We start from the raw sequence: 27,500 nt of genomic DNA, 5'->3' as shown, positions 1-27,500 counted from the left end.
CCTACCTGACCTGTTATAGCGCCACCAGGAGGTCACAATAACCTACCTGACCTGTTATAGCGCCACCAGGAGGCCACAATAACCTACCTGACCTGTTATAGCGCCACCAGGAGGCCACAATAACCTACCTGACCTGTTATAGCGCCACCAGGAGGTCACAATAACCTACCTGACCTGTTATAGCGCCACCAGGAGGCCACAATAACCTACCTGACCTGTTATAGCGCCACCAGGAGGTCACAATAACCTACCTGACCTGTTATAGTGTCACCAGGAGGCCACAATAACCTACCTGACCTGTTATAGCGCCACCAGGAGGTCACAATAACCTACCTGACCTGTTATAGCGCCACCAGGAGAACACAATAACCTACCTGTCCTGTTATAGCGCCACCAGGAGGCCACAATAACCTACCTGACCTGTTATAGTGCCACCAGGAGAACACAATAACCTACCTGTCCTGTTATAGCGCCACCAGGAGGCCACAATAACCTACCTGACCTGTTATAGCGCCACCAGGAGGCCACAATAACCTACCTGACCTGTTATAGTGCCACCAGGAGAACACAATAACCTACCTGACCTGTTATAGCGCCACCAGGAGAACACAATAACCTACCTGTCCTGTTATAGCGCCACCAGGAGAACACAATAACCTACCTGACCTGTTATAGTGCCACCAGGAGGCCACAATAACCTACCTGACCTGTTATAGCGCCACCAGGAGGCCACAATAACCTACCTGACCTGTTATAGCGCCACCAGGAGGCCACAATAACCTACCTGACCTGTTATAGTGCCACCAGGAGGTCACAATAACCTACCTGACCTGTTATAGCGCCACCAGGAGGCCACAATAACCTACCTGACCTGTTATAGCGCCACCAGGAGGTCACAATAACCTACCTGACCTGTTATAGCGCCACCAGGAGGTCACAATAACCTACCTGACCTGTTATAGCGCCACCAGGAGAACACAATAACCTACCTGACCTGGCGGAGACCTGTGCTTCGAGGAGAACTTTTTCTAGTTATTAGTGGTTTAGAGAAGACTTCTGTTAGGAAGGTTTTCACTCTCCATCTAAAGTATTTATACTCTGTTAGGAAGGTTTTCACTCATCTAAAGTATTTATACTCTGTTAGGAAGGTTTTCACTCATCTAAAGTATTTATACTCTGTTAGGAAGGTAAAGTATTTCATGCTCATCCACAAACTACAAAGCAAAATAAAAAAGCTGGTAAAAACTCAAGGTTTCATCAAAGCTTCCAGTCTGAGAGTGAACTGTGAAAATATGTGATTAATTAACAAACCCTTTCCTTCTCTGTGTGTGTGTGTGTGTGTGTGTGTGTGTGTGTGTGTGTGTGTGTGTGTGTGTGTGTGTGTGTGTGTGTGTGTGTGTGTGTGTTTCAGCATCTCCTCATCCCAGCCTAGCGGGGATTCCGTGTCTGAAGTTGAAGATCTACGTCAAACCAACAAGTAAGTATTTTTATCAGTATTTTAAAGTATTTATTTATTTTCTTTGCAAGTGACAGTATCTATGAGTATTTTTATCAGTGTATTTAAGTATTTATTTATTTTCTTTGCAGATGACAGTATCTATGAGTATTTCTATCAGTATTTTTAAGTATTCATATATTATCTTTGCAGATGACAGTATCTATGAGTCACCAGAACCATTTCTAACAGACGACAACACAGGAGGTGGTTTCCTGGTCACACCCCGCCTCTCTCTCCTATTGGCTGCCCTGCTGTGGTTGCTCCTCCTCCTCTTCACCTCCTCGTAGCACCATCACTCTCCCCCAGGACCGGGGAGGACTAGTGGACAACTGTGGTACTGCAGGTTCAACTAGTGGACAACTGTGGTACTGCAGGTTCAACTAGTGGACAACTGTGGTACTGCATGTTCAACTAGTGGACAACTGTGGTACTGCAGGTTCAACTAGTGGACAACTGTGGTACTGCAGGTTCAACTAGTGGACAACTGTGGTACTGCAGGTTCAACTAGTGGACAACTGTGGTACTGCATGTTCAACTAGTGGACAACTGTGGTACTGCAGGTTCAACTAGTGGACAACTGTGGTACTGTAGGTTCAACTAGTGGACAACTGTGGTACTGCAGGTTCAACTAGTGGACAACTGTGGTACTGCATGTTCAACTAGTGGACAACTGTGGTACTGCATGTTCAACTAGTGGACAACTGTGGTACTGCAGGTTCAACTAGTGGACAACTGTGGTACTGCAGGTTCAACTAGTGGACAACTGTGGTACTGCAGGTTAAACTAGTGGACAACTGTGGTACTGCATGTTCAACTAGTGGACAACTGTGGTACTGCAGGTTCAACTAGTGGACAACTGTACTGCATGTTCACAGGGTCTAGACCAATGGGCTGGACTCACAGGGTCTGGACCAATGGGCTGCTGGACGTATAAAGGACACGTATAATAACATGTATGGTAATGAGCCCATGATGTCATCAAACCCTAAAAGGAGAGACACGGGCAGGGGTGAAGGGTGGGTTAGTAGGCTGTCCTCTCTCTCCCTCTTCCTCCTCTGCCCCGCCTCCACCATGTCAGCCCCGCCTCCAGCAACTTGCCCCGCCTCCATCCTGTGTCACTATGCCAAAGACTCATGGATATCTATAATAGATAGATCTATCTATCTATCTATCTATCTATCTATCTATCTATATATATATATATATATATATATAGACTCATGGATATGAAATGAAATCATGCGTTTTCTACTCGCATTTTTTAAAGAAAGACAGAAAGTCTGAGACTGTAGCCTGTATGTTTCTGAACCACCAATCATAAAGTCCCATCCCCCTGGGCTATGGGAAAGCATTAGCCAGAGAAGGCTATGTTTGTAGCCAGCAGGGGGCAGTGTGGAGCATGTTTATGTTACTACGTTGCTTATTTCTGTTTACATGTTTTCAGGTTCATATTTTAACGTATCGTTTCAGTTAAAAACCAGTAACGCACCGTCTGGCCGTCATCTAGAGTTAAATAAAGAACGTTTCAGCCTAACATTGTATTTCTGATTAAAATCAGGTGCGAGTGCAGGGACGTTAACGATGGGAATTACACAGTGAATGAAATGAATTTATATTCATAAAGGTCTAACTATGCAGAAAGAAGAAATGTAATCTAAAAGGATAGATATGTCCTCATTATGACTGAATGCTCTAAAAGTGTGAAGTCTTTCATTTCTCTCATGAATGAAATGCTGAGGTTGCTTAAATCTTAATGCAGGTCAGATGTGGTTCCATAAGGCTGCATATTAATAATATTATAATATTAATACTATTAATAATGGTATTATAATAGTAATGCTATTATAATGGTATTATAATATTCATAATGATATTATAATACTAATACTATTAATAATAGAATTATAATAGTAATGTTATTAATAATGGTATTATAATATTCATACTATTAATAATGGTATTATTATATTAATGCTATTAATAATGGTATTATAATATTAATACTATTAATAATGGTATTATAATATTAATACTATTAATAATGGTATTATAATAGTAATGCTATTATAATGGTATTATAATATTAATAATGATATTATAATACTAATACTATTAATAATAGAATTATAATAGTAATGTTATTAATAATGGTATTATTATATTCATACTATTAATAATGGTATTATTATATTAATGCTATTAATAATGGTATTATAATATTAATACTATTAATAATGGTATTATAATATTAATACTATTAATAATGGTATTATACTATTCATACTATTAATAATGGTATTATAATATTAATACTATTAATAATGGTATTATAATATTCATACTATTAATAATGGTATTATAATATTCATACTATTAATAATGGTATTATAATATTAATACTATTAATAATGGTATTATTATATTAATACTATTAATAATGGTATTATTATATTAATACTATTAATAATGGTATTATAATATTCATACTATTAATAATGGTATTATAATATTGCTGTTTCTACACAGACTCTGATGTTTGTGTCAAAATTACAAAACAAAAACATTGTCTCCATATATTCTTTGAAAATAATCATTTGTTCTTATTGGTTGTTATCGTTATTCTTTCTTATTGGTTGTTATTGTTATTCTTTTTTATTGGTTGTTTGTAAAATAAAACTGTTCATTGTTTATGCATTTATGAACCTGAAAGGTCAAAGGTCATCTCGGGTGCTGTCATGCATGTTATTAAAAACTTTTTAATAAACAGATGAAGTAGATTTTTTTTTACCTGAATGCTCTTCAGTTGTCCTCTGTTTGTATCATGCTGCCACCTGCTGGTCATCTCTAGTCATAGTTGCCTTGTTTGCTGTAGTCTTATGTTATTCAACTCTTTAATGTTTATATAACTCTTTAAAGTGATTTAAATGTAAACAGGCTCCATATATTATACCTATAAGTCTTTAAATGTATTTAAATGTAAACAGGCTCCATATATTATACATATAAGTCTTTAAAGGTTATTTAAAGGTAAAAAGGCTCCATATTTTATACATATATATACACACAGGAACTCTTTACTGTTTTATAAATCTTTGTCAATAAACATTAATGGTGAAAATGCAACATTTCAGTAATTAAATAATGAAAGACATATTTTGTCATTTTTTTATTGAAAATTGTTCATTCTTCATTCACATAAAAACATTTGGATTGAAATGTAATAAAGAAAAAGGCAAACAGCAGTTTTGTCAAAGATTCCAGATGAAATAAAACTAATAAAACTTTGGTCTTCAGTGTAACTGTAAAGTCCATGTAAATAGTAAATAAACAAAGAAACCAAACTGACCAGCTGACCATGAACTGACCAGCTGACCATGAACTGACCAGCTGACCATGAACTGACCATGAACTGACCATGAACTGGTGATTTGACACACATTTTGTAATAAAATGAAAATAAAAAATGGTGAAAAAGCTTTAAATCAATTTGGAAAAACCTAGAAATTATTAAAGTTTTTATTTGAGAACATTTAACTTATAAGCAAACAAATAAATACATAATGAACACAAGCACCTTATTTTATTTAACTTAAGCTCTATTCCTAAAGACATTCTATGAGCTTGTAGATCTGCAAGCTCTATTCCTAAAGACATTCTATGAGCTTGTAGATCTGCACATTCAGATGTTTTGGTTAGATTGGACATATTTAAACGTTATTTTATTGTACAATTTCACCCAAAAGTTTTTGCCCAAAATGCCAGGATGATGCGGTTCAGTGGTTAAAAACGTAAAGAGTGATAATGATCAGCCTAACCGATACAAATAATGAGTGATATGATCAGGTCAGGTTGTAGTACCTGACCCTACAGGAGCCTACAGGCCCCTAATGGAACCCGAAGGAACCTACAGGCCCCTAATGGAACCCGAAGGAACCTACAGGCCCCTAATGGAACCTGAGGGAACCTACAGGCCCCTACAGGAACCTGAAGGAACCTACAGGCCCCTAATGGAACCCGAGGGAACCTACAGGCCCCTACAGGCCCCTAATGGAACCTACAGCTACAGGCCCCTAAAGGAACCTGAGGGAACCTACAGGCCCCTAATGGAACCCGAGGGAACCTACAGGCCCCTAATGGAACCCGAGGGAACCTACAGGCCCCTAATGGAACCTGAGGGAACCTACAGGCCCCTACAGGACCTTAAAGGAACCTGAGGGAACCTAAAGGACCCTAATGGAACCTACAGCTACAGGCCCCTAAAGGAACCTGAGGGAACCTACAGGCCCCTAATGGAACCCGAGGAAACCTACAGGCCCCTAATGGAACCTACAGCTACAGGCCCCTAAAGGAACCTGAGGGAACCTACAGGCCCCTAATGGAACCCGAGGAAACCTACAGGCCCCTAATGGAACCTACAGCTACAGGCCCCTAAAGGAACCTGAGGGAACCTAAAGGACCCTAATGGAACCAGAAGGAACCTGAGGGAACCTGAGGGAACCTACAGGCCCCTAATGGAACCTACAGCTACAGGCCCCTAAAGGAACCTGAGGGAACCTAAAGGACCCTAATGGAACCAGAAGGAACCTGAGGGAACCTAAAGGAACCTGAGGGAACCTACAGGCCCCTAATGGAACCCGAGGGAACCCTACAGGCCCCTAATGGACCCTACAGGACCCTAAAGGAACCTACAGGAACCTACAGGCCCCTAAAGGAACCTGAGGGAACCTAAAGGACCCTAATGGAACCTGAAGGAACCTAGACACACTGAAAGAGACAGAAGCGTGTTAGTATCAGTTGTAACCTCACTGTAGGCGTGTGGTAGCTTTGGGTTGTTTGGGTTATTTGGGTCTTTAAGGTGATTTGGGTTGTTTGGGTCTTTAAGGTGGTATGGGTTGTTTGGAGTGTTACACGCGGCTCACAGATAAGTTAGAGCAACGCAGAAACATTTAAATTTCACGCTTGGTGTCTGAATGTTTGTTTCCACTAGTCTGAGCTGTAGAAACACAAGGCTCTTTATAAATGAAACAAAACTATGGATTTAAACGGCGCTTTGCAGTGGGTCAGATACCAACTCTCACTTCCTGTTGTGAAGCTGATAAAAACCACAGCAACTTCCTGTTAACACACCCCAGGCACTTCCTGTTTAAAGTGTTAACACAGCCCAGGCACTTCCTGTTTACAGTGTTAACACAGCCCAGGCACTTCCTGTTTACAGTGTTAACACAGCCCAGGCACTTCCTGTTTACAGTGTTAACACAGCCCAGGCACTTCCTGTTTACAGTGTTAACACAGCCCAGGCACTTCCTGTTTAAAGTGTTAACACACCCCAGGCACTTCCTGTTTAAAGTGTTAACACACCCCAGGCACTTCCTGTTTACAGTGTTAACACACCCCAGGCACTTCCTGTTTAAAGTGTTAACACACCCCAGGCACTTCCTGTTTACAGTGTTAACACACCCCAGGCACTTCCTGTTTACAGTGTTAACACACCCCAGGCACTTCCTGTTTAAAGTGTTAACACACCCCAGGCACTTCCTGTTTACAGTGTTAACACACCCCAGGCACAGAAGAAGAAAAAAAAAAGCCATTGTAAGATATGAAGTTCTGAATGTAGATAATAGTCTGTGGATGCATAATGCATACGCTATGAATGACACAAATCTGCTTTTCAAACAATAAATCATCAAGATAATTTATACAAAAATATTTCTTTATCTGCTCAGCAGCTGCTAGCTTTGGCATCACAATGAACCGTTTGGTCCTTTACACACACACACACACACACACGCACACACACACACACACACACACACACACACACACACTCTGGTCCTGGTGATTAGCGACGTCTCCATGGCAACACGACTCATCTAGGACACAAGATCACATCAATGATTGATCAATTGATTGACAGACAGACAGACACAGTGATTGACAGACAAAGTCCAACAGATAAGCAGACAATGTTCCAACGAGACACAGAGTCTGAACCCTAAAGGCGGTTACACACCGGCGAATATGTGAATATGCGCAAAATTCGGACTCGTTCCGAATAATTAAAAGACGCTTTTTTCGCTCCGCGAAACTGGTGTGGAAGCTTGCATTGACTTTATAAGGTTTTTTAAAAAAACGTATTATTCGCATGAAAAAAATCGCCCCGGTGTGTAAGGACCTTAAGGGTTAACCCTAACCCCCTCTTATCTCTGACCCTAACCCTGAACCCTGACGGTGCGTTTTAACAGCGGGCGATCAGCGGGCGATCAGGATAGTATTTTCCGGAAGTGCATTATATATGTCTATGAGAGCCGGCGACTACTGGCGATAGGGCGAAGTGGGCGATGAAAGATGGATTTTCTTTATCTTTTGGACGATGTCGCCCGGGATCGCCCGAGTCGCCCGCTGTTAAAACGTACTGTAAGGGTTAACCCTCTTATCTCTGACCCTAACCCTGAACCCTAAGGGTTAACCCTCTTATCTCTGACCCTAACCCTGAACCCTAAGGGTTAACCCTCTTATCTCTGCATTTATACTTTTCTATGTTCTATACACCCTTAGTGGTGGAAAAAGTACTCAAATGTTTTACTTACGTAAAAGTATTAATACTGCAATGTAAAAATACTCTGTTACAAGTAAAAGTCCGGAATTCAAAATTGACTTGAGTAAAAGTACAAAAGTATTTTTGTCAAAATGTTTTTGAATGTATAAAACTAGAGGTCCGCCCCCTAGCCGCGCACAGGGCTAATAGTGGGATAAAAAAAAAATAATAATAATACATCGTGGACCCCCGTCCGCGGGCCCCCTGGGAGTCTTGGGACCACCGCGAAACTTTGCGGACCCTTTCGGACCACCGCGAAACATCGCGGACCCCTTGGGGGTCCCTGGAGACCTAGTGTGGTCTAGCTTTGAGATTAATGAGTACACGGACATTATCACGACTGACTGACTGACTGACTGACTGACTGACTGACTGACTGTGTGCAAAGGGAGAAAAAAATAAAGCGGAAGCAAAGTGCAAGAAGCAAACAAATTGTGTGTGTGCATTGCTTGTTAGTCGCGCAAAACCTGGCAACCCTGTGGCTGCTCCCAACCTGGCAACCCTGTGGCTAGTGTGTGTTGTTGTTGTGTACTTGGCTTCATACAGAGTGTGTAGTGTGCATATAATGTAGTGTTTATGTAGTGTGTGTTGTTGTGTACCAAATGCTTGCAATGGATTCAGAATCATAAAAACACCCTAGTTTGACCCCTCACATGCTACTTAACACATTGGGTGCCAAAACCGTATATATACGGTTTTGCGCATACTAACGTTGAGTGCCAAACCCGTATATATACGGTTTTCCTTCACAGCAACAGGAAATATCACTCCTACAAGATTTAGACTCCAATCCACCTCCTGGTTAACTTATGACTTCAAAAACCTGTATCTCGGCTCCTGTGCACTTTTTTTTTTTACAATGTTAATTTAACTTTTTTGAACTGGCTGCAACTATGGAATGGATTTCCGAATGTTTTAAAATTTTTCCCCCCGATTGTACGAGACCTGTATGTGTGTAATGAGGGGATCACCGTGAGGACGGTGATCACTGAAATTTTTTTGTGACTACTTGAAAAAGGTTCAAAATGTTTAAAAAGTCCTGGCACTCAAAGTATAATATTTTAATAAACCTCTGGCACCCAATGTGTTAAAACAGAATTAAAATTAGATTTTTTTTGCCCTGCATGGAAATGCAGGGAAATGGTGGGTACCCCAACTTTCAGCAGCTGTCAAAAATTCTCCTAGGGAAATTGAATTTCAGTCTTTGTGAGATGTGTTACTAGACACCTTTACAAACACATTGGTGAAGATTTTTTTTGGTAAGGAATTTATTCCAAGATTGGAAATCTTTCTGCTAATATCCCCTGACTATTAGGGATAAACCGGGTTTAAACCGGGTTTAATTGGCTATCCTGGCTTAAATTATCCAGGAATCGGTTTCACGAAAGCTGAGTTAGCTCGGCAGATTAACTTAGCCAGTAAACCTGGATATGTTTATCCATGATCCTGTTTCACAAAAGAAAATTGAAGCAATCCTGCCTTAGTTACCATGGAGATTTAGCTGTGAAGTAGCTTTATTAATCCAGTGCCTTGTTCTTCAAGTTTTGTGAAATAGCTGTTAGTCCAATGACTCCAATCATAAACCAATGAGTTTTTCCACCCTTATTCTATTCTTATGCGAAAATCAAAGATCTACAAGCCCGAAATGTTTTTGTCTTATGGCGGCCAAAAGGCAAGCTTTTCACTTATAGATCTTCGATTTTAGAAATTAGAAAATTTTTGCATTTACTTTGCCACGCTTTCTCCCTGGATCTATATTTATTGCGGCCGTGTTTCCTCTCTTGCTTATTATACATTTTACTTCCTTGTATGATTTCATGAGCTGCTGCAGTGCTGCTGTTCAGCCACAGAGAAGAACGCCGCTCTGGTTTTGGGCTCCATGATTGGTCAAGTTCAAGGATTCTGCTATCGACTTTCATGGTCTTTTATAGGAATATGTGAACTCATATTCAGCCTGGTTTAACCATCCTGGCTCGACAAACCTCTCCTTCTCAGCCCGGCTTGGCGTTCGTGGAACTGAATAAACCAGGCTGAACAGCGCAGGCTTGTCAAACCTGGATTTGCCTTTTAAACGAGGATAATTTAATTCCGCTTTCGTGGAATAGACCCCTGGCCTCATACAGAGTGTGTAGTGTGCATATAATGTAGTGTTTATGTAGTGTGTGTTGTTGTGTACCTGCGAAGGCTCCTGGCCTCATACAGAGTGTCATCCTCATCAGACTCCATCCCATCCAGCTCCATGTTGGCCAGAAGACCATACTTCTTCTTCTGCTGAGGCTTCTTCATCCTACACACACACACACACACACACACACACACACACACACACACACACACACACACACACACACACACACACACACACACACACACACACACACACACACACACACACACACACACACACACACACACACAATAATAATACATTATAAACCAGGGGCCTTTTTCACCAAACCTAGATTGGGGATTAAGCCAGGATTTATCAGCTATCCTGGCTTAATTTATCCTGGATGGGTTTTCATGAAAGCAGAGTTATCTGGCCAGATTAACTTTAGTTACCAAGGAGATTTAGCTGTGAAGTTTGGTCCAGACCAGGCTAACTGCCAGGTTTAACTAATCCTGGTCCAGACCAGGCTAACTGCCAGGTTTAACTAATCCTGGTCCAGACCAGGCTAACTGCCAGGTTTAACTCAACAAAACAATAACTTATGAAATTCATACGTGTTTATGTTGCCTTATTAGTCATTAGTCAGCATTAAAACATCATGTAGGTACACATTACCATTAAAGGACTACTTAAGCCCTATATACTTCATTATACAATATACAACAGGTAGTTCCGACCACTTCCGACCACTTCAGTGGGGGAACACTCACCAAAAATAGCCGATCTACAAGCGCATCACTTCTGACCACTTCAGTGATGCTCGCGGAACTCGGCTTCGCCTCGTTCCTGACCGCATCACTGGCGTGCCAATAATGACAGTAAAGCACACCCTCTTGTGTAATATTGCTTATTAAATAACTAAAATATATAGGCTGCACAACCTCGCCATGACAGCTTGTGAACTTGTAGATCAGCTATTTTCGCTATAAAAAATCATTTGAAGAATTAAAAAAATGCTATTAAACATTGTGACCATTATAGTTTTTTTTATTAATTCTTTGTGAAATCAGACCATAGTTTACTGCTATCTATTTTCCTAGGCCTATTTGAGTAACTGTATGCTATAAACACTGGAGAATATATCATGTCATTAAAGCAGTGCTGAGTTGTGGATTAGCATCTGTCACATGATTTCCTGAACTATGGATTCATTATTGATCTATCTTGAGTAATTGGATTACTTTTGTTCATTTGTATTAATTTATGAACACGTGGAGATGCAAACAGATGCATGCGTGTACAGTAAGTACAGTAAGTACAGTAAGTACAGTAAGTACAATAATGAGCGCCGCAGAGATGTCACTTGAATGTAGTCTACTACATTAGCCTAATGCCAGCATGCAAGCTTGTAGATCGGCTATTTTTGGTGAGTGTTCCCCCAGAATAGGTTTGCTGGGGTTCAAGTGGTTAAGGAGAATCAAACAGGCTAATAAATCACGTTTATTTTTCACTTTACTACTTTACTAAATGTTACTAAATGTTACTAAATGTTGCCAAATGTGGGGGGAGGGCTGGTTATTTAAAGTACATGTATGTTACAGACAGTACAGTAATACAAGAACGCTCGCCCCAAACACACGCTCACCCCGGGTCAAATCCATCCACCTCCGAACAGTCGCCACCAGGTATTTCTAAACATAACCGTATTCCTAAACATAACCCTAAACATAAACATAACCCTAAACATAAACATAACCCTAAACATAACCTTATTCCTAAACATAACCCTAAACATAAACATAACCTTATTCCTAAACATAACCCTAAACATAAACAAAACCCTAAACATAAACATAACCGTATTCCTAAACATAAACATAACCCTAAACATAAACATAACCTTATTCCTACCTCACAGCTCGGACCAGGAAGTACAGAAGTCCCACTCCAGTGATCCCTATCAGAACGTACATGGCTCTACGGATCATGGACGGATCCACACTCAGACTCTTCAGGAGGTTGTTGCTGCTTCGACGGCCAGACTCATCGCCGGTTCTGGAGCCGTTACCGTTACGGCTGCTGCTGGGGCTGGACACTACTGGACCTGGACAGTGGTGCAGAGTAACTAAGTACATTTACTTGAGTATTTTGCCGTGCTTAATGTCGCTGTTCCATTACTCAGAGGAAAATATTGTACTATTAACTACAATTCATTGAAAACGTACTTTGACTATGTGTGTGTGTGTGTGTGTGTGTGTGTGTGTGTGTGTGTAAAGTGTTTCTTTAAAGTGTGTTTAAAGTGTTTAAATGGTTTAAAATGTCAGCCTGTGGCCAGTCAACCCCGTCCTCATTGCATTGGGAAAACATGGCCACAGGCTGATATTTTAAGTGATTTAAACACTTGTTTCAAGCCGTCAGTTAAGATTTTCTTTGCCGCTGTTGGTTAAAACATGTGAGAGCAGTGTAGGGTTAGTTAAGGGTTAAAACATGTGAGAGCAGTGTAGGGTTAGTTAAGGGTTAAAACATGTGAGAGCAGTGTAGGGTTAGTTAAGGGTTAAAACATGTGAGAGCAGTGTAGGGTTAGTTAAGGGTTAAGTAAAGGGTTAAATCTGTAGAAAACCTTTACTTTCTGGATACCATGTGCGGAAAAGGGAAAGAATCAAGTGTGTGTAGTGTAGTGTAGTGTGTAGAGTGTATGTGTGTGTGTAGTGTAGTGTAGCGTAGTGTGTAGAGTGTATGTGTGTGTAGTGGTGTAGTGTAGTGTGTAGAGTGTATGTGTGTGTGTGTGTGTGTGTGTAGTGTTGTGTAGTGGAACATATCATCTCAGAGCGGTAGCGGAGGGAGAGGTTCCAATTGAGGATGTGGTTGGTATCAGAGTATTTCTACTTTTAAAGTATTCACTCACCTACAGTGTGGTTGGTAACAGAGTATTTCTACTTTTAAAGTATTCACTCACGTACAGTGTGGTTGGTAACAGAGTATTTCTACTTTTAAAGTATTCACTCACCTACAGTGTGGTTGGTAACAGAGTATTTCTACTTTTAAAGTATTCATCACTCACGTACAGTGTGGTTGGTAACAGAGTATTTCCACTTTTAAAGTATTTCTACTCACCTACAGTGTGGTTGGTAACAGAGTATTTATACTTTTAAAGTATTTCTACTCACCAGTGCTGTTGTTGGTAGCAGCTGTAGTTTTATCATCTTCAGCTCCAACGACCATCAGAACCAAACACATCAACACAACAATGTTCTGGAGCAACATGGTGTTCTAAAGGTTCTAAAGGTTCTAAAGGTTCTAAAGGTTCTAAACACAGTGAGAAGAACAACTTTAGAGTCTCAGAATAAACACTATTAAAGTATTAAAGTATTAAAGTATTTAACTGTTAAACTAAACTCTTGTCGCTCTGAAGCTGATTCTGTTCTTTGCGCTTCAACTGACATGTAGATTCTATAGAACCCATCGACCGGCGGGACAGGGGCGCTGTGATTGGCTAGGCGGTTGTCAGGGCGACACAGAAACGTTATGCTGTAAATTAATGATGTAATGTTGAAATGTTAATCTGCTTTGATGTACAGTTACATTAAAAACACACACAACGTGTTTACACCTTGTTTTTAACTATATGGTTTAACCATAGATATTATGTAAATATTAACCTGCGTAGTTTTCTGCCTCTGGTTCCCCTGGCAACTCAGCAGCCAATCACAGCGTGAGCGTCCCTCCAGGCAATGGAATTAATAGGAATCGCGGATGTGCCGCTACTTCCTGGTGATGACGTTGCATCAGTTCCGTGACGTCATTCTGTTTGGACGTGCGCGTGTGTGTGTGTGTGTGTGTGTGTGTGTGTGTGTGTGTGTGTGTGTGTGTGTGTGTGTGTGTGTGTGTGTGTGTGTGTGTGTGTGTGTGTGTGTGTGTGTGTGTGTGTGTGTGTGTGTGTGTGGTTTGAAGAATCAAGAGGTTTAATTGTCATTTATTTTAATTAATGAATTAAACTATTAATCAACATTTATTTATTGACTTTAATTTTAATCTGATTAATGTCTAAAAATATTAATCTGTTTGTTTGTTTGTTTGTTTGTTTGTTGTCTCTCACTGACTGACGTGTTGAAACATTCAGTACATAAAACAGAGCTTATCAACACGTAGCCCTGAAACATAACTGTCACCATGACAGTTATGGAACCACTTCATTGTTCCTGGTTTGTGATTTTTTTTACATTAAACCCGTACATCTACATAAACGTTTATATTTCAAATATAAAGTGCTGACCCCAAGACACGGATCTTACAAATTGAGGTGCACCACTATCTTCCGTATTGTTAAATAAAAAGCATTTTAATCTGATCAGCGGACATTTTCTATTTTAATGTTTATTTTTGTTTGTAATGTATCAGATTGCAATACACCTTCCAACCGATAGAGGCGTCTGAAAGCATTAGAGAAGATGGCTGGCGATCGGATTAAAAAGCTTTTTATTGAACAATAAGAAAGATACGGGTACTTAGACCTAGGCTTTTTAACTGGTTATATCCGTGGCCGTGAGGTTGGCACTTTATATTGTAAATGTGAACGATTATGTACATGTGAGAGAAATGTAAAACATCTTAAACCAGGAACAAGTGGTTCCATGACGCTTGTGACAGACGGGCGTCATGGTAACCATGGCTAATCAACACAGTGCTGCTGTTACCACACTACTAACTGTTGTATTCCACAGCATTTGTCGCCCTCATGTGGACAACATGAATCACTACAAGTGGAAGTCGTCAATAAATCCACTTTTCACTCAGTTCATAAAATAACAACGAGATGACGCAATATGGCGCCAGTTTCTACAATATAAGATGGTAATATCTATTGTGAGCTTGTAAATCTGCTATTTTTGCCGACCGTCGTTGAACAGAGCATAAAGTACACGTTATAACAGTTTTATTTTTTGAAAAAAGAGCGGAAGCCCAGTGAGCCATAGTCGTTTTTTAGACGTCTGGTTTTTGTTTAGACCTAATTTCACCGGTCTAGATTCGGTCGTATTATAGACCGAATCTAGACGATTGAATTTAATCCATTATTCCATAAACTTTGATTAAAAAAAACAACTGTAAGCTGCACAACTGATCTCCAGATATTGGACTAAAATAATTTGAATAGCCATTTATCAATATACAGTATAGTTTAAATGTAGCCTAGATTTAGACGTTTAAATCAAAACCATATATCAACGTCTACATTTAGACCAGTTTTAAACCATGACATTTACTTAATTTTTTAGTCATGTTGTTTGAAAACTTTGATTAAAAAAACAACTGTAAGCTGCACTTGATCTCCAAATATTGGACTAAAATAATTTGAATAGCATTTATCAATATATAGTATAGTTTGAATTTAGCCTAGATTTAGACGTTTAAATCAAAACCATAAATCAACGTCTACATTTAGACCAGTTTTAAACCATGACATTTACTTAATTTCATGTTGTTTGAAATCGTTTATTTTAGGATGCTAACAATAAAAATTATTAAATCTCACTATTATAGCGAAATAATGCAGTTTGCATTAATGTTTTTTTTTAAATGCATAAATATAAAAAATAACGGCAGTTTGCAGTATTGGTGATAGGCTAATATAAAATACTGAGGAACGAGTGAAAGCCAAGCAGTAAACCGCTAACCTCTCGTCACCAGACTTTCCACAGTAAACCGCAGATTGTCTTTGTAGTTCGGTTTGCTTATTTCTCTCACGAGACTTGGCAACACTGGGCTTCACAGCAACAGTGAAACGCAGATTGGTTTCGGAGGTTGGTTTTCTGATTTTCTCACGAGACATGGCAACATTAGTGGTTCCGGTTGCGGACGACAAACAGTAAACACTCAAAAATAGATACATTTCATGCGAGTTATCACGATGTTCATCACCATGAAGTTTAATTATTTAAATGGCAATACGACTATAGAGGTGAGTGTTCTTTGCTTATTGATTTTAAAACTTTTCTTAAGCCGCTTGCAAGCTTATAACTTCTAAAGGAAGCTGCTAGCTGCTGCAGCTAGCTAGCTAAGCTGCTAGATGCAGCTAACTAATGCCAGCAGCTAACTTTAGCAGTCCGTGAAGAACGTCGATTTACAAGCTCAACGCTTTGCATCTGCATCACGGTGTGAGCTTGTAGATCCACTACTTTACTGCAAGGAGTAAAACCACGGAACATAAATTGTGTATAATCTTTTATTTTGTTCCAATTGGAGTGAACCTTGTTGAATATGGTACAGTGTAATACATTAATGTTCTTTAACAATGTGCAGGCTAACATGTACCAACATGTTGAAGATGTTGTGAAATGTAGGCCTAATATTTACTTTATTTACTCTTTTTAACTATTTTTAATTGGAACAAAGTGACTGTCCGTGTATTTATAGATCTCTTCTGTTTAAAGTGACACTAAAACAACAAATTAATTTCAGAGAATGTGTAGACTACTTCTGTCACTACTGGTGATATCCAATGTTAATGCTATCACCTCTTGTGAGTACTGCATGTGATATATTAGGCCATAAAACTGTCTTTTTTGTCAATCTTGTTTCAGGAACACAAATGGCAAAGGGTAATGGAAACATGTGAGTTTGGCTATATTATGTAACCACGCTGTCATGTCCTGTGGTGGATGTTGTGCCAATGTTTAGATAGTTATACAACTAAACTCTACAGATTGTTTTTAAACTATACACTGCCCACAGAATACCACGTTGACAGACCCTATCCACACCTCAACACCAGGTCTTACTAGCAATAGGCTGTAAACACCACAAAGGTGTTTAAAACAAACATGTTATGTCTCCTTGGTAGTTCAGCAAAATTGTACATTTGAATTGAACTGCTATTATAGTTACCAGGAGCCTCTCGTATCACATATGTTGAGATGTAGCAAATTCCTACAAAGTTGGCTCATGCTAATCAGCAAGCTAATGTGCTCAGAGTAACAATCAGAATGGAGCTCTAACAGCTCTTATGCTTTGTATTGGCCACTTGTACATTCAATTGAATGACATGACTTACAAACTAAAATGTCTTATATCCTGTAGAAATGTCATTCCAGTGAGTCATTCCAGTGTTGTTGGACTCTTTACTCACCTATGACACACTTTAATTTGAATGGAGAATGTCAATAGGGAAAGGAAGTTCAAAAAGACATCACCATTACGTCAACAACTGTATTTAAAACGGGTGATGTTGCAGTAATTGTCAGGGCTAAAAATGTATTTCATTTTCAAGCTGTACAGTGTACACTCTAGATTACATAACCTCTGCTATTAATACTCCCAATCTTAGAATTCATTAATTTGTTTATATGTTCATTGCAGAAGCCACCTAGATTTTGTTTTGGCCAGGCTACGGAGGAACAGTGCTGTTGTGGATCCATTTACAGTGGAGTCAGTACTGCTATATGGGGCTGAGACAAGCTGTGAAATTAATAATGTCATTGTTTTCAAACAGATCACAGCAATACACTGCTTGCTCAAGCTGCCCTGAATGGACTGAGGACACAGAGATCTATGTGTAGATATGTACATATATGTAGGTATGTGTAGATGGCTAAGTGGAGATATTTGGAGATGACATTGAAAACATTATGTTGGATATGTAATTTCATTGTCTTCCACCCCTAACAGTGAATTGTGGCTTCAGTCCAGTCCAAGCAAGAGTCAGGACTACACAATGTAGAATTTGATTTGCTATAGCTGTGAGCACAATAGTGATGGTGTAATTATGACATGTAATTTACTTTGTTTTCTCCCCAACAGTGTATCATAGGCGTATGCCAAAGCAGTGCCAGGACTCCACAACCACAAGGTACAATTTTATTTGAGTTTTGCAGTGATATAAATGGTGAGTTTGTAAGTGAGATGAGTAAGTACCCCCACCAAACAGAGAATCTTAGCCTTACTCCAAGATGAAATGGAGCAAGGACTACCTACACAAGGTAGATTTTGAGTCTAGGAGTGATCATAACGGTGACTATGTCTAATTTATTTCCTTTACCCCCAACAGTGAATAGAAGCCTTACTCCAGCCCCAATGAAGAAATAACACCACAAGGTAAATTTAAATTGACTGTAGCAGTGAGCAAAATAGGTTGCAATGGTGCAAGTAAGATGTTTAATTTTCTTTTCTCCCCCCAACAGTAAGTAGCAAGTATGACATGTAATTGCCTTGTCTTTCACCAACAGGAAATCTTATCAGAACTCAGAGGAGAAACATTCACAGGATTCCAAAAGGTACCTTTTTATAAAGTTTGGAAGTCATCTTACTGTGGCAAAGATGTAATTGGGTAGGGATGATGATGTTGAACTTGTAAAGCAAGTAATGTTGTTTATTAAGATCTGCACCAGCCAAAGTATAGCCTCACATCCTAAATCACAGGCAGACTGTCGCAAGGTTTCTTTATTTCAGTTTCCAATGTCGGAGAAAAGTAAGAATGGAAGTATTATTTATCATTTCCCACTGTGTTAGTGTATTATTTATTATTTCTGTTTCATATCAACATTATTGTTGGCAGAGTATGCCATTGACGATTTAGCTTCTCATTTTCTTTTTGTTTCAGACTTTTCACCAATGGCCTGATGACTAATTTCTACTAGCATGGTGCCGGACAGCAGGAGAGAGCTTTCAAAAGCACTACCTTCTATCTTTCTGTCATCAATGGTAAAGATAACTTTGTCAGTGCTAGTTATTTGTTGATTGCTTATTCAAGTTGTACACGTGTGTGTATGAGAGTTATATGTCATTGTTTTGACTGCAGAAGCCGTTCAGAAGACATTCAGAGAGACAATGGAGAACCTGGTCAGCGCTGCCATCTCTGACCACTTCAAGCAGGCGCCTGGTAGAAGTGGTGGAGGGGGATACAAGAAGAGGGCAACGCCTTGAAGCAAATCAATGTTATTATTTGGTCAAAACATTTTGTTAAAACTTGTCTTTTATGGTTGTTTATCCCATTAAGATAGGGAACGCATCTGTGTCACTTAAGATTTCTTTGGCTATTCAGAAAATAGCAGATATACAAGCTCATAGCGCGGAACTCGGTGCCGCGCTAAGAGCTTGTAGATCTTCTATTTTTTGGAGAGTAAAAAATAAATTGTGCAAATCTTTGAATATATATATATATATATACACACACATTTATAGCTCAAGTCTAGGCAAAGCAAAGATTTGAGGTAAAACATACATTCAAAGATTTGCAAAAATGTTCAATATTGTTAAAACAACAATATAGCAGATCGACTAGCGCCGAGTGCCGTGCTATGAGCTTGTAGATCTGCTATTTTTGAATAGCTCAAGTATAAGATGTGTTAAAGTGTTTAAAATCTAACATGACAGGTGTTAATGGCTTAAAGCATTAAGAGGTGCAGAAATTAAAGACCGATTGTACAAGCTTTGGTATTTTTTTTGTTGAAATATGTATTGTGATTGAAATTGAAATTACAGTTGAAGGATAGTTATGTTCGGAGTAGATCAATGTTAACATTAAGAAAAAAGTTTTTATCCAGTGGTACAATAAAGAGTAGCATGACATTAGTGTTACACTGCAACATATTTAAAAGATCCAGAAAGATAACAACATAATGTAAACAAATTATCAGAACATCATGGGACTACACTTCTACAAAGGTAAGCAAAACGGGTTAAATTTGGTCCATCAGGTATTTTTTTTGTAGAGAACCTGGATCTGCATTCAAATTGAGGCATTTAAATGCATTAATATAGGTTTTGTGTGAATAATTTGATATATCTTAAAGGTATATAATGCCTACAAGTTGTTTAGATGTTATTAAGTATATTAATATCCTTATTAAATAGACGTTTACATGACGTCTAAACAACGTATATATAGTCTATAATAGGGTTTAACCCACTGTGCATTTTTCGGGCTATTAGACGTCTAAATAACGTCTAGGCTAAATCCGGTTTATGAGTGGTCTAAAAATGAAAGTTTTTTTCAACGTCTAGGCTAAGCCTAGACGTTCTTTCAACGTCATTTGAACGGTTATATATTTATATCTAGCCGTCCAAACGACGTTGAAACAACGTCTAGGCTAGGTTTAGACGTTGAAAAAACTTTCAATTCTAGACCACTCATAAACCGGATTTAGCCTAGACGGCTAGGTGACGTTTAGACGTCATTTAAACGGCTAATAGACCGAAAAATGCTCAGTGGGAGTGTTCGAGTTGCGTTTTGATGCGAGACTTGACACATGACGTGGTTTTATTTTGACAAAAAACGGAGGTGCTCTTGTGTCGTACGACGTGAAGCTTGACCCATCGTGGAAGGGAAATGTAGTTCTTAGATGCCTAGTTCTTCTAGCGAGTTTATGGGAAATGTAGTCCTTAGAATGTAGTTCTTCTGGTGAGTTTATGGGAAATGCAGTCCTTAGAAAGTAGTTCTTCTAGCGGTGTATGGAACATGTAGTTCTTAAGTGTAGTCCTTGTGGGCACATCCGGTTTTATTCTGAAGAGAAAACGGAAGCGTTCACGTGGTTTTCAATGTTAAGCATGACACTAACTACAGTTTTACTTTGTAGAGAAAACGGAAGTGCTCACATGGTTACTAAAGTGTGACTTGACACAGCTAGCCTAAACAGTAGCATGTCAACATGATGCTCTGTTCTACCACGGCGTCGCGCGCCGAAAATAGTAGATCTACAAGCTCACAACGCGTCTCATTGTGAGCTTGTAGATCTTAACAGCTGATGTTGTAGAAACTAGTGCCATATTGCGTCATCTCGTTCTTAAACTGCCCTAAAGATACACCTTCAGGAGGCTGCAATTCGAAAATGGCCCCTGTCTAAGTCTTAACCTACCCCCCCCCTCCTTCATTTTCCTCTTTTGTATATATATATATATATATTTTTTTTTTCTCTCGTCATACCAGTAACCTGAAAGCTGATTGTATGACATTCTGTATAGTAGTGTGTATATCTGTCTGTCTCTTATATGTCATCATGATTTGTGTGCATGGGGTTCTCATCTTAAACAAGCTTAGTGCTTAATGAGGGTTTTCCAGTTTAGTAGACCTTGTATTGTGAATTTGTACTTCCATGTACTGTCATGTACTATTCTCATGTCTTTCTAAATAAACTACATCAATCAATCATCAAACTGCTAATAAAGAATCCAATCAATTCCACTTGTAGTGATTCATTTTGTCCACATGAGGGCGACAAAGACCATTGAATACAAACAGATGAACGGAGTATATTGGTACAGTTAGCATAACAATGAGCATTAGCTTTAGCTTTTGTTAGCCTTGTCTTTGCTTTATAGCTATTATTGAGCGTTGCGTGTTTTTATCTTTGTATTAAAGGACAGCCGACTGTGTAATGAATTACTTAATAGTTGGATTATTATGAAATAAAGAATTTTTTTACAACAAATGCAGGACTTTTTACATCATTTGAAAAGCTAGCTAGCAGGCTAGCAGTCACAGAATTCGATAGATTGCCGATTTCTGTGTAACAAACCGGATATCTCAACCAGAATTAGGTTACTTCCTGAACGTCACATAAATCGATAGGTCACCGATTTCAATGTAACACACCAGAAACCTCAACCAGAATCATGTTACTTAGTTGCTAAACAAACACGTTGACTTTCTGCGTCTTTTAATGATGTTTAGGAACATTATAAAACTATTAACATTTACTATAGTTATTATTGTTGATGTTTAGGAACATTATAAAACTATTAACATTTACTATAGTTATTATTGTTGATGTTTAGGAACATATAAAACTATCAACATTTACTATAGTTATTATTGTTGATGTTTAGGAACATTATAAAACTATTAACATTTACTATAGTTATTATTGTTGATGTTTAAGAACATATAAAACTATTAACATTTATTATAGTTATTATTGTTGATGTTTAGGAACATTATAAAACTATTAACATTTACTATAGTTATTATTGTTGATGTTTAAGAACATATAAAACTATTAACATTTACTATAGTTATTATTGTTGATGTTTAAGAACATTATAAAATATGTTTCTCATTAGCTAAACGTCAGTAGATTCATAGTCAAAAGAGTCATAGGCCTACATACATACATACATACATACATACATACATACATAAATAGATTCATAGTTAAATAGAGTCATAGATAAATACATAAATAGATTCATAGTTAAAACGTATTGCTTTAAAATAACCAGTAATGTTACACTGCTAACATGTGCCGTTATTCCCACAAGGAGGCAGCAAAGCCTATATTTTGCTGAACTGTAAAATGAGGAGAAATCATTTTGTCTGGTTCGTTAGTTAATAATAATAATAATAATAATAATAATAATAATAATAATAATAATAATAATAATAATAATAATAATAATTAATAAGGTAGGTAGGTAGGTAGGTTAAGGCCATTTTCAAACTGCAGCCTCCTGGAAGTGTATCTTTAGGGCAGTTTTGAAAGTGAGTAGGGTTTTACACTCCTTTACTCCTTTTGGTTGGGCATTTTAATTCCACATTTTTGTTGAATAGCATGAGAACGAGTTCATTCCCTTAGTTGAGCCAAATCTGGGTTGAACATGATCAGTGGAGCTGCCTCTGGTGTTATGATCGTGGACTTCACTTACGTTTTTGAAGTAAACAGATGACAGATGAAGCAGGGACCCCTTAGCTGAGAGAGAGAGAGAGAGAGAGAGAGAGAGAGAGAGAGAGAGAGAGAGAGAGAGAGAGAGAGAGAGAGAGAGAGAGAGATGAAGCAGGGACCCCCTAACTGAGAGACAGATGAAGCAGGGACCCCTTAGCTGAGAGAGAGATGAAGCAGGGACCCCTAGCTGAGAGACAGATGAAGCAGGGACCCTTAGCTGAGAGAGAGATGAAGCAGGGACCCCCTAACTGAGAGACAGATGAAGCAGGGACCCCCTAGCTGAGAGAGACATGAAGCAGGGACCCCTTAGCTGAGAGAGATGAAGCAGGGACCCCTTAGCTGAGAGAGAGATGAAGCAGGACCCCCTAACTGAGAGACAGATGAAGCAGGGACCCTTAGCTGAGAGAGAGATGAAGCAGGGACCCCCTAACTGAGAGACAGATGAAGCAGGGACCCCCTAGCTGAGAGAGACATGAAGCAGGGACCCCTTAGCTGAGAGAGATATGAAGCAGGACCCCCTAACTGAGAGACAGATGAAGCAGGACCCCCTAACTGAGAGACAGATGAAGCAGGGACCCTTAGCTGAGAGAGAGATGAAGCAGGGACATTACATTACAGTCATTTAGCAGACGCTTTTATCCAAAGCGACTTACAATAAGTGCATTCAACATAGGTAGGGAACGAAAACTACTAATCACCAGAAGTCTTTAGTGCATTATCTGCAAAACAAGCAACCAAGAGTATACCTAGTGCTAAGGTAAAAGTGCAATATATCAGCTACCTATTTCCTTAAACAGATGAGACAAAATAGCTAAATCAAATGAGCATGAGCTAAAACAAATAAGTGAATCGACTAAACAAGATCCAATAAACAATCCAATAATCCAATAAACAATACAGCAATAGAAAACAAGCGTTCGTACAACTAGTTAACAACAAGTAGGTCAGGCAGAGAGGAAGGGTAGTGTTTCCTGAAGAGGTGAGTTTTCAGCCTGCGGCGAAATATGGGCAGTGACTCTGCTGTCCTAACATCAGTGGGAAGTTCATTCCACCACTGTGGGACCCCTTTGCTGAGAGAGACATGAGGCAGGGACCCCCTAGCTGAGAGAGAGATGAAGCAGGGACCCCTTTGCTGAGAGAGAGATGAAGCAGGGACCCCTTTGCTGAGAGAGAGATGAAGCAGGGACCCCTTAGTTGAGAGAGACATGAAGCAGGGACCCCTTTGCTGAGAGAGAGATGAAGCAGGGACCCCTTAGTTGAGAGAGACATGAAGCAGGGACCCCTTTGCTGAGAGAGAGATGAAGCAGGGACCCCTTAGTTGAGAGAGACATGAAGCAGGGACCCCTTAGCTGAGAGAGAGATGGAGCAGGGACCCCTTTGCTGAGAGAGAGATGAAGCAGGGACCCCTTAGTTGAGAGAGACATGAAGCAGGGACCCCTTAGCTGAGAGAGAGATGGAGCAGGGACCCCTTTGTTGAGAGAGAGATGAAGCAGGGACCCCTTAGTTGAGAGAGACATGAAGCAGGGACCCCTTTGCTGAGAGAGAGATGAAGCAGGGGACCCCTTAGTTGAGAGAGAGATGAAGCAGGGACCCCTTTGCTGAGAGAGACATGAGGCAGGGACCCCTTAGCTGAGAGAGAGATGAAGCAGGGACCCCTTTGCTGAGAGAGACATGAGGCAGGGACCCCTTAGCTGAGAGAGAGATGAAGCAGGGACCCGTTTGCTGAGAGAGAGATGAAGCAGGGACCCCTTTGCTGAGAGAGAGATGAAGCAGGGACCCCTTAGTTGAGAGAGAGATGAAGCAGGGACCCCTTTGCTGAGAGAGAGATGAAGCAGGGACCCCTTAGTTGAGAGAGAGATGAAGCAGGGACCCCTTTGCTGAGAGAGAGATGAAGCAGGGACCCCTTAGTTGAGAGAGACATGAAGCAGGGACCCCTTAGTTGAGAGAGACATGAAGCAGGGACCCCTTACCTGAGAGAGAGATGGAGCAGGGACCCCTTAGCTGAGAGAGAGATGAAGCAGGGACCCCTTAGTTGAGAGAGACATGAAGCAGGGACCCCTTAGCTGAGAGAGAGATGGAGCAGGGACCCCCTAGCTGAGAGAGAGATGAAGCAGGGACCCCCTAGCTGAGAGAGAGATGAAGCAGGGACCCGTTTGCTGAGAGAGAGATGAAGCAGGGACCCCTTAGTTGAGAGAGACATGAAGCAGGGACCCCTTTGCTGAGAGAGAGATGAAGCAGGGACCCCTTTGCTGAGAGAGAGATGAAGCAGGGACCCCTTTGCTGAGAGAGACATGAAGCAGGGACCCCTTAGCTGAGAGAGAGATGAAGTAGGGACTACCACTACATTGTTTACAATATTGTGTTGCAGATTAAACATCTTCATAGATTTCATTGATATAGACTGTCAACAGAGTGTAAATTATTTATTTTGTTCATTTCAGACATTTAACCACTTAAACCTTCAATACTTAGCACTTGATTTGCCCCCCCCCCCCCTTCATCTTTCCTTCCCTGTATTTAAATAATTGATTGTATTATACCACGCCTGGAGGGGTGGAACTGTCTAATGAATGACACTATATATGTGTCACTGTATGGAACACTCACACTTTTGTAGCAACTGACGAAGTTCAGGGCGAAACGCGTTGTGCTAATAAAATACTTGCAGTAGTAAGTTGTCCATCTCTGTTCCCTGGAGTGTGCATGAAGGTCCATCCCTCTTTTTACAATTTATATACCTGCTGACTAGACTTGCACTTTTTTTATTAAATGTTTATTAAATGTATCTGTGTATGTGTTCATATGTTTATTAAATGTATCTGTGTATGAGTTCATATGTTTATTAAATGTATCTGTGTATGAGTTCATATGTTTATTAAATGTATCTGTGCATGAGTTCATATGTTTATTAAATGTATCTGTGTATGAGTTCATATGTTTATTAAATGTATCTGTGTATGAGTTCATATGTTTATTAAATGTATCTGTGTATGAGTTCATATGTTTATTAAATGTATCTGTGTATGAGTTCATATGTTTATTAAATGTATCTGTGTATGAGTTCATATGTTTATTAAATGTATCTGTGTATGAGTTCATATGTTTATTAAATGTATCTGTGTATGAGTTCATATGTTTATTAAATGTATCTGTGTATGAGTTCATATGTTTATTAAATGTATCTGTGTATGTGTTCATATGTTTATTAAATGTATCTGTGTATGTGTTCATATGTTTATTAAATGTATCTGTGTATGAGTTCATATGTTTATTAAATGTATCTGTGTATGTGTTCATATGTTTATTAAATGTATCTGTGTATGTGTTCATATGTTTATTAAATGTATCTGTGTATGTGTTCATATGTTTATTAAATGTATCTGTGTATGTGTTCATATGTTTATTAAATGTATCTGTGTATGAGTTCATATGTTTATTAAATGTATCTGTGTATGAGTTCATATGTTTATTAAATGTATCTGTGTTTATGTTCATATGTTTATTAAATGTATCTGTGTATGAGTTCATATGTTTATTAAATGTATCTGTGTATGAGTTCATATGTTTATTAAATGTATCTGTGTATGTGTTCATATGTTTATTAAATGTATCTGTGTATGAGTTCATATGTTTATTAAATGTATCTGTGTTTATGTTCATAAAAAGGACCTCTGTGTTTATTAACCCATTCAGACCTGAGGCAGATTCTAAAAACGCCTTCTAAATCCTCACCTAGGTTTTTCTGAAAAACGTCTAATATTTATTCAACATTTACAAAAAGAATATGTTGCTATATACTGTACATAGCAACAGGAACCCCAAAAGGGCTTCCCGTCCTGAAAGGTATAGTTACCTAAATGGTTTAAACGTATCTGTATGTGTTTATTACATGTATCTGTGTGTTTATTAAATAGAACTGTGTATTTGGGCTCTTTTTAGTTCAGCTTCTGAAATCCAGGGCCAGGCTGTGGAACAGTGGCTCTCTTTTGTAGAGGCCCCTCCTGACCTTCGGGCCCCCTGACCTTTGCCCCCTGACCTTCAGGCCCGTTCAGGGACCAGCTCTGTGTTAAGGACAGTTCTAGCTGAGAGGCAGAGATGCTGCTGGTAAACAAAAGCTCTTCTACAGATGAATACTAATGCTAACTGACTGACTCATAGCTTAGCAAAATGCTACATAATGCTAGTTTAAACATAATGAGGTAACATTAAACATAATGAGGTAACTTTAGACATAATGAGGTAACATAATGAGGTAACATTAAACATAATGAGGTAACATAATGAGGTGTCAATAAAAGAAAAAGAAAAAATGACACATTAAAAAAAAAAACACAGGTCTCCACCTGTGCATCGTTTACCTGTCTGTCTTGTTCCACACCTGTCTGTCCTGTTCCACACCTGTCTGCTGCTGTTTACTTCCTGTATGCTGCTGTTTACTTCCTGTATGCTGCTGTTTACTTCTTGTATGCTGCTGTTTACTTCCTGTATGTTGTTGTTTACTTCCGGTATGCTGCTGTTTACTTCCTTTGTGCTGCTGTTTACTTCCTGTATGCTGCTGTTTACTTCCTGTCTGCTGCTGTTTACTTCCTGTCTGCTGCTGTTTATTTCCTGTGTGCTGCTGTTTACTTCCTGTATGTTACAGTTTAC

The 27,500-nt window shown here is 39.2% G+C and overlaps 3 protein-coding genes and 1 long non-coding RNA gene across 7 annotated transcripts in view; 2 read left to right on the top strand and 2 right to left on the bottom strand.

Moving 5' to 3' along the window:
• Nucleotides 1–1,960, top strand: part of efna2b (ephrin-A2b) — a 29,929-nt gene extending 27,969 nt beyond the window's left edge. The window contains exons 3-4 of the mRNA XM_080431070.1: nucleotides 1,412–1,477; nucleotides 1,649–1,960. Of these exons, the coding sequence (XP_080287196.1) occupies nucleotides 1,412–1,477; nucleotides 1,649–1,785 (203 nt within the window). The 3' untranslated portion in view covers nucleotides 1,786–1,960. The remainder of the gene's footprint in view (nucleotides 1–1,411; nucleotides 1,478–1,648) is intronic.
• The window catches only part of fam174c (family with sequence similarity 174 member C), a 254,975-nt gene extending 241,331 nt beyond the window's left edge, over nucleotides 1–13,644 (bottom strand). Inside the window, exons 1-4 of one of the 2 annotated variants that reach the window (XR_013933345.1) lie at nucleotides 13,371–13,644; nucleotides 12,115–12,307; nucleotides 10,270–10,380; nucleotides 7,053–7,368 (exon numbers count right to left, since the gene is read on the bottom strand). Coding sequence is in view for 1 of the 2 variants with exons in the window: in XM_080431443.1 (XP_080287569.1) it covers nucleotides 7,365–7,368; nucleotides 10,270–10,380; nucleotides 12,115–12,307; nucleotides 13,371–13,467 (405 nt within the window). In the remaining variant the exon portion in view is untranslated. Of the gene's footprint in view, nucleotides 1–6,092; nucleotides 7,369–10,269; nucleotides 10,381–12,114; nucleotides 12,308–13,370 lie in introns of those variants that run through there. The other variant, XM_080431443.1, reaches the window with a different exon arrangement.
• A 2,385-nt stretch (nucleotides 13,645–16,029) lies between these two features.
• On the top strand, nucleotides 16,030–19,604 carry LOC308087338. Of its 3 annotated transcripts, none has more exons than XR_013933317.1 (8): nucleotides 16,030–16,159; nucleotides 16,782–16,812; nucleotides 17,690–17,752; nucleotides 17,998–18,046; nucleotides 18,245–18,291; nucleotides 18,423–18,470; nucleotides 18,797–18,897; nucleotides 18,995–19,604. It is a non-coding gene; the product is annotated as an uncharacterized lncRNA (long non-coding RNA). The 3 variants fall into 3 exon arrangements; XR_013933318.1 differs by having other exon boundaries at nucleotides 17,690–17,770; XR_013933319.1 differs by having other exon boundaries at nucleotides 17,690–17,774.
• Nucleotides 19,605–26,788: 7,184 nt separating this feature from the next.
• The window catches only part of LOC308086382 (kelch domain-containing protein 3-like), a gene marked incomplete at both ends in the record, with an annotated part of 2,222 nt that continues 1,510 nt past the window's right edge, over nucleotides 26,789–27,500 (bottom strand). Inside the window, one exon of the mRNA XM_080429902.1 lies at nucleotides 26,789–26,954. Within this exon, the coding sequence (XP_080286028.1) occupies nucleotides 26,789–26,954 (166 nt within the window). The remainder of the gene's footprint in view (nucleotides 26,955–27,500) is intronic.

Source organism: Gymnoscopelus braueri, assembly GCF_963280865.1.
Source record: "Gymnoscopelus braueri genome assembly, chromosome: 6".
Taxonomy (NCBI): Eukaryota; Metazoa; Chordata; class Actinopteri; order Myctophiformes; family Myctophidae; genus Gymnoscopelus; species Gymnoscopelus braueri.
Note: the sequence above shows the minus strand (reverse complement) of the source record. Positions and strands in the feature narration are given on the sequence as shown.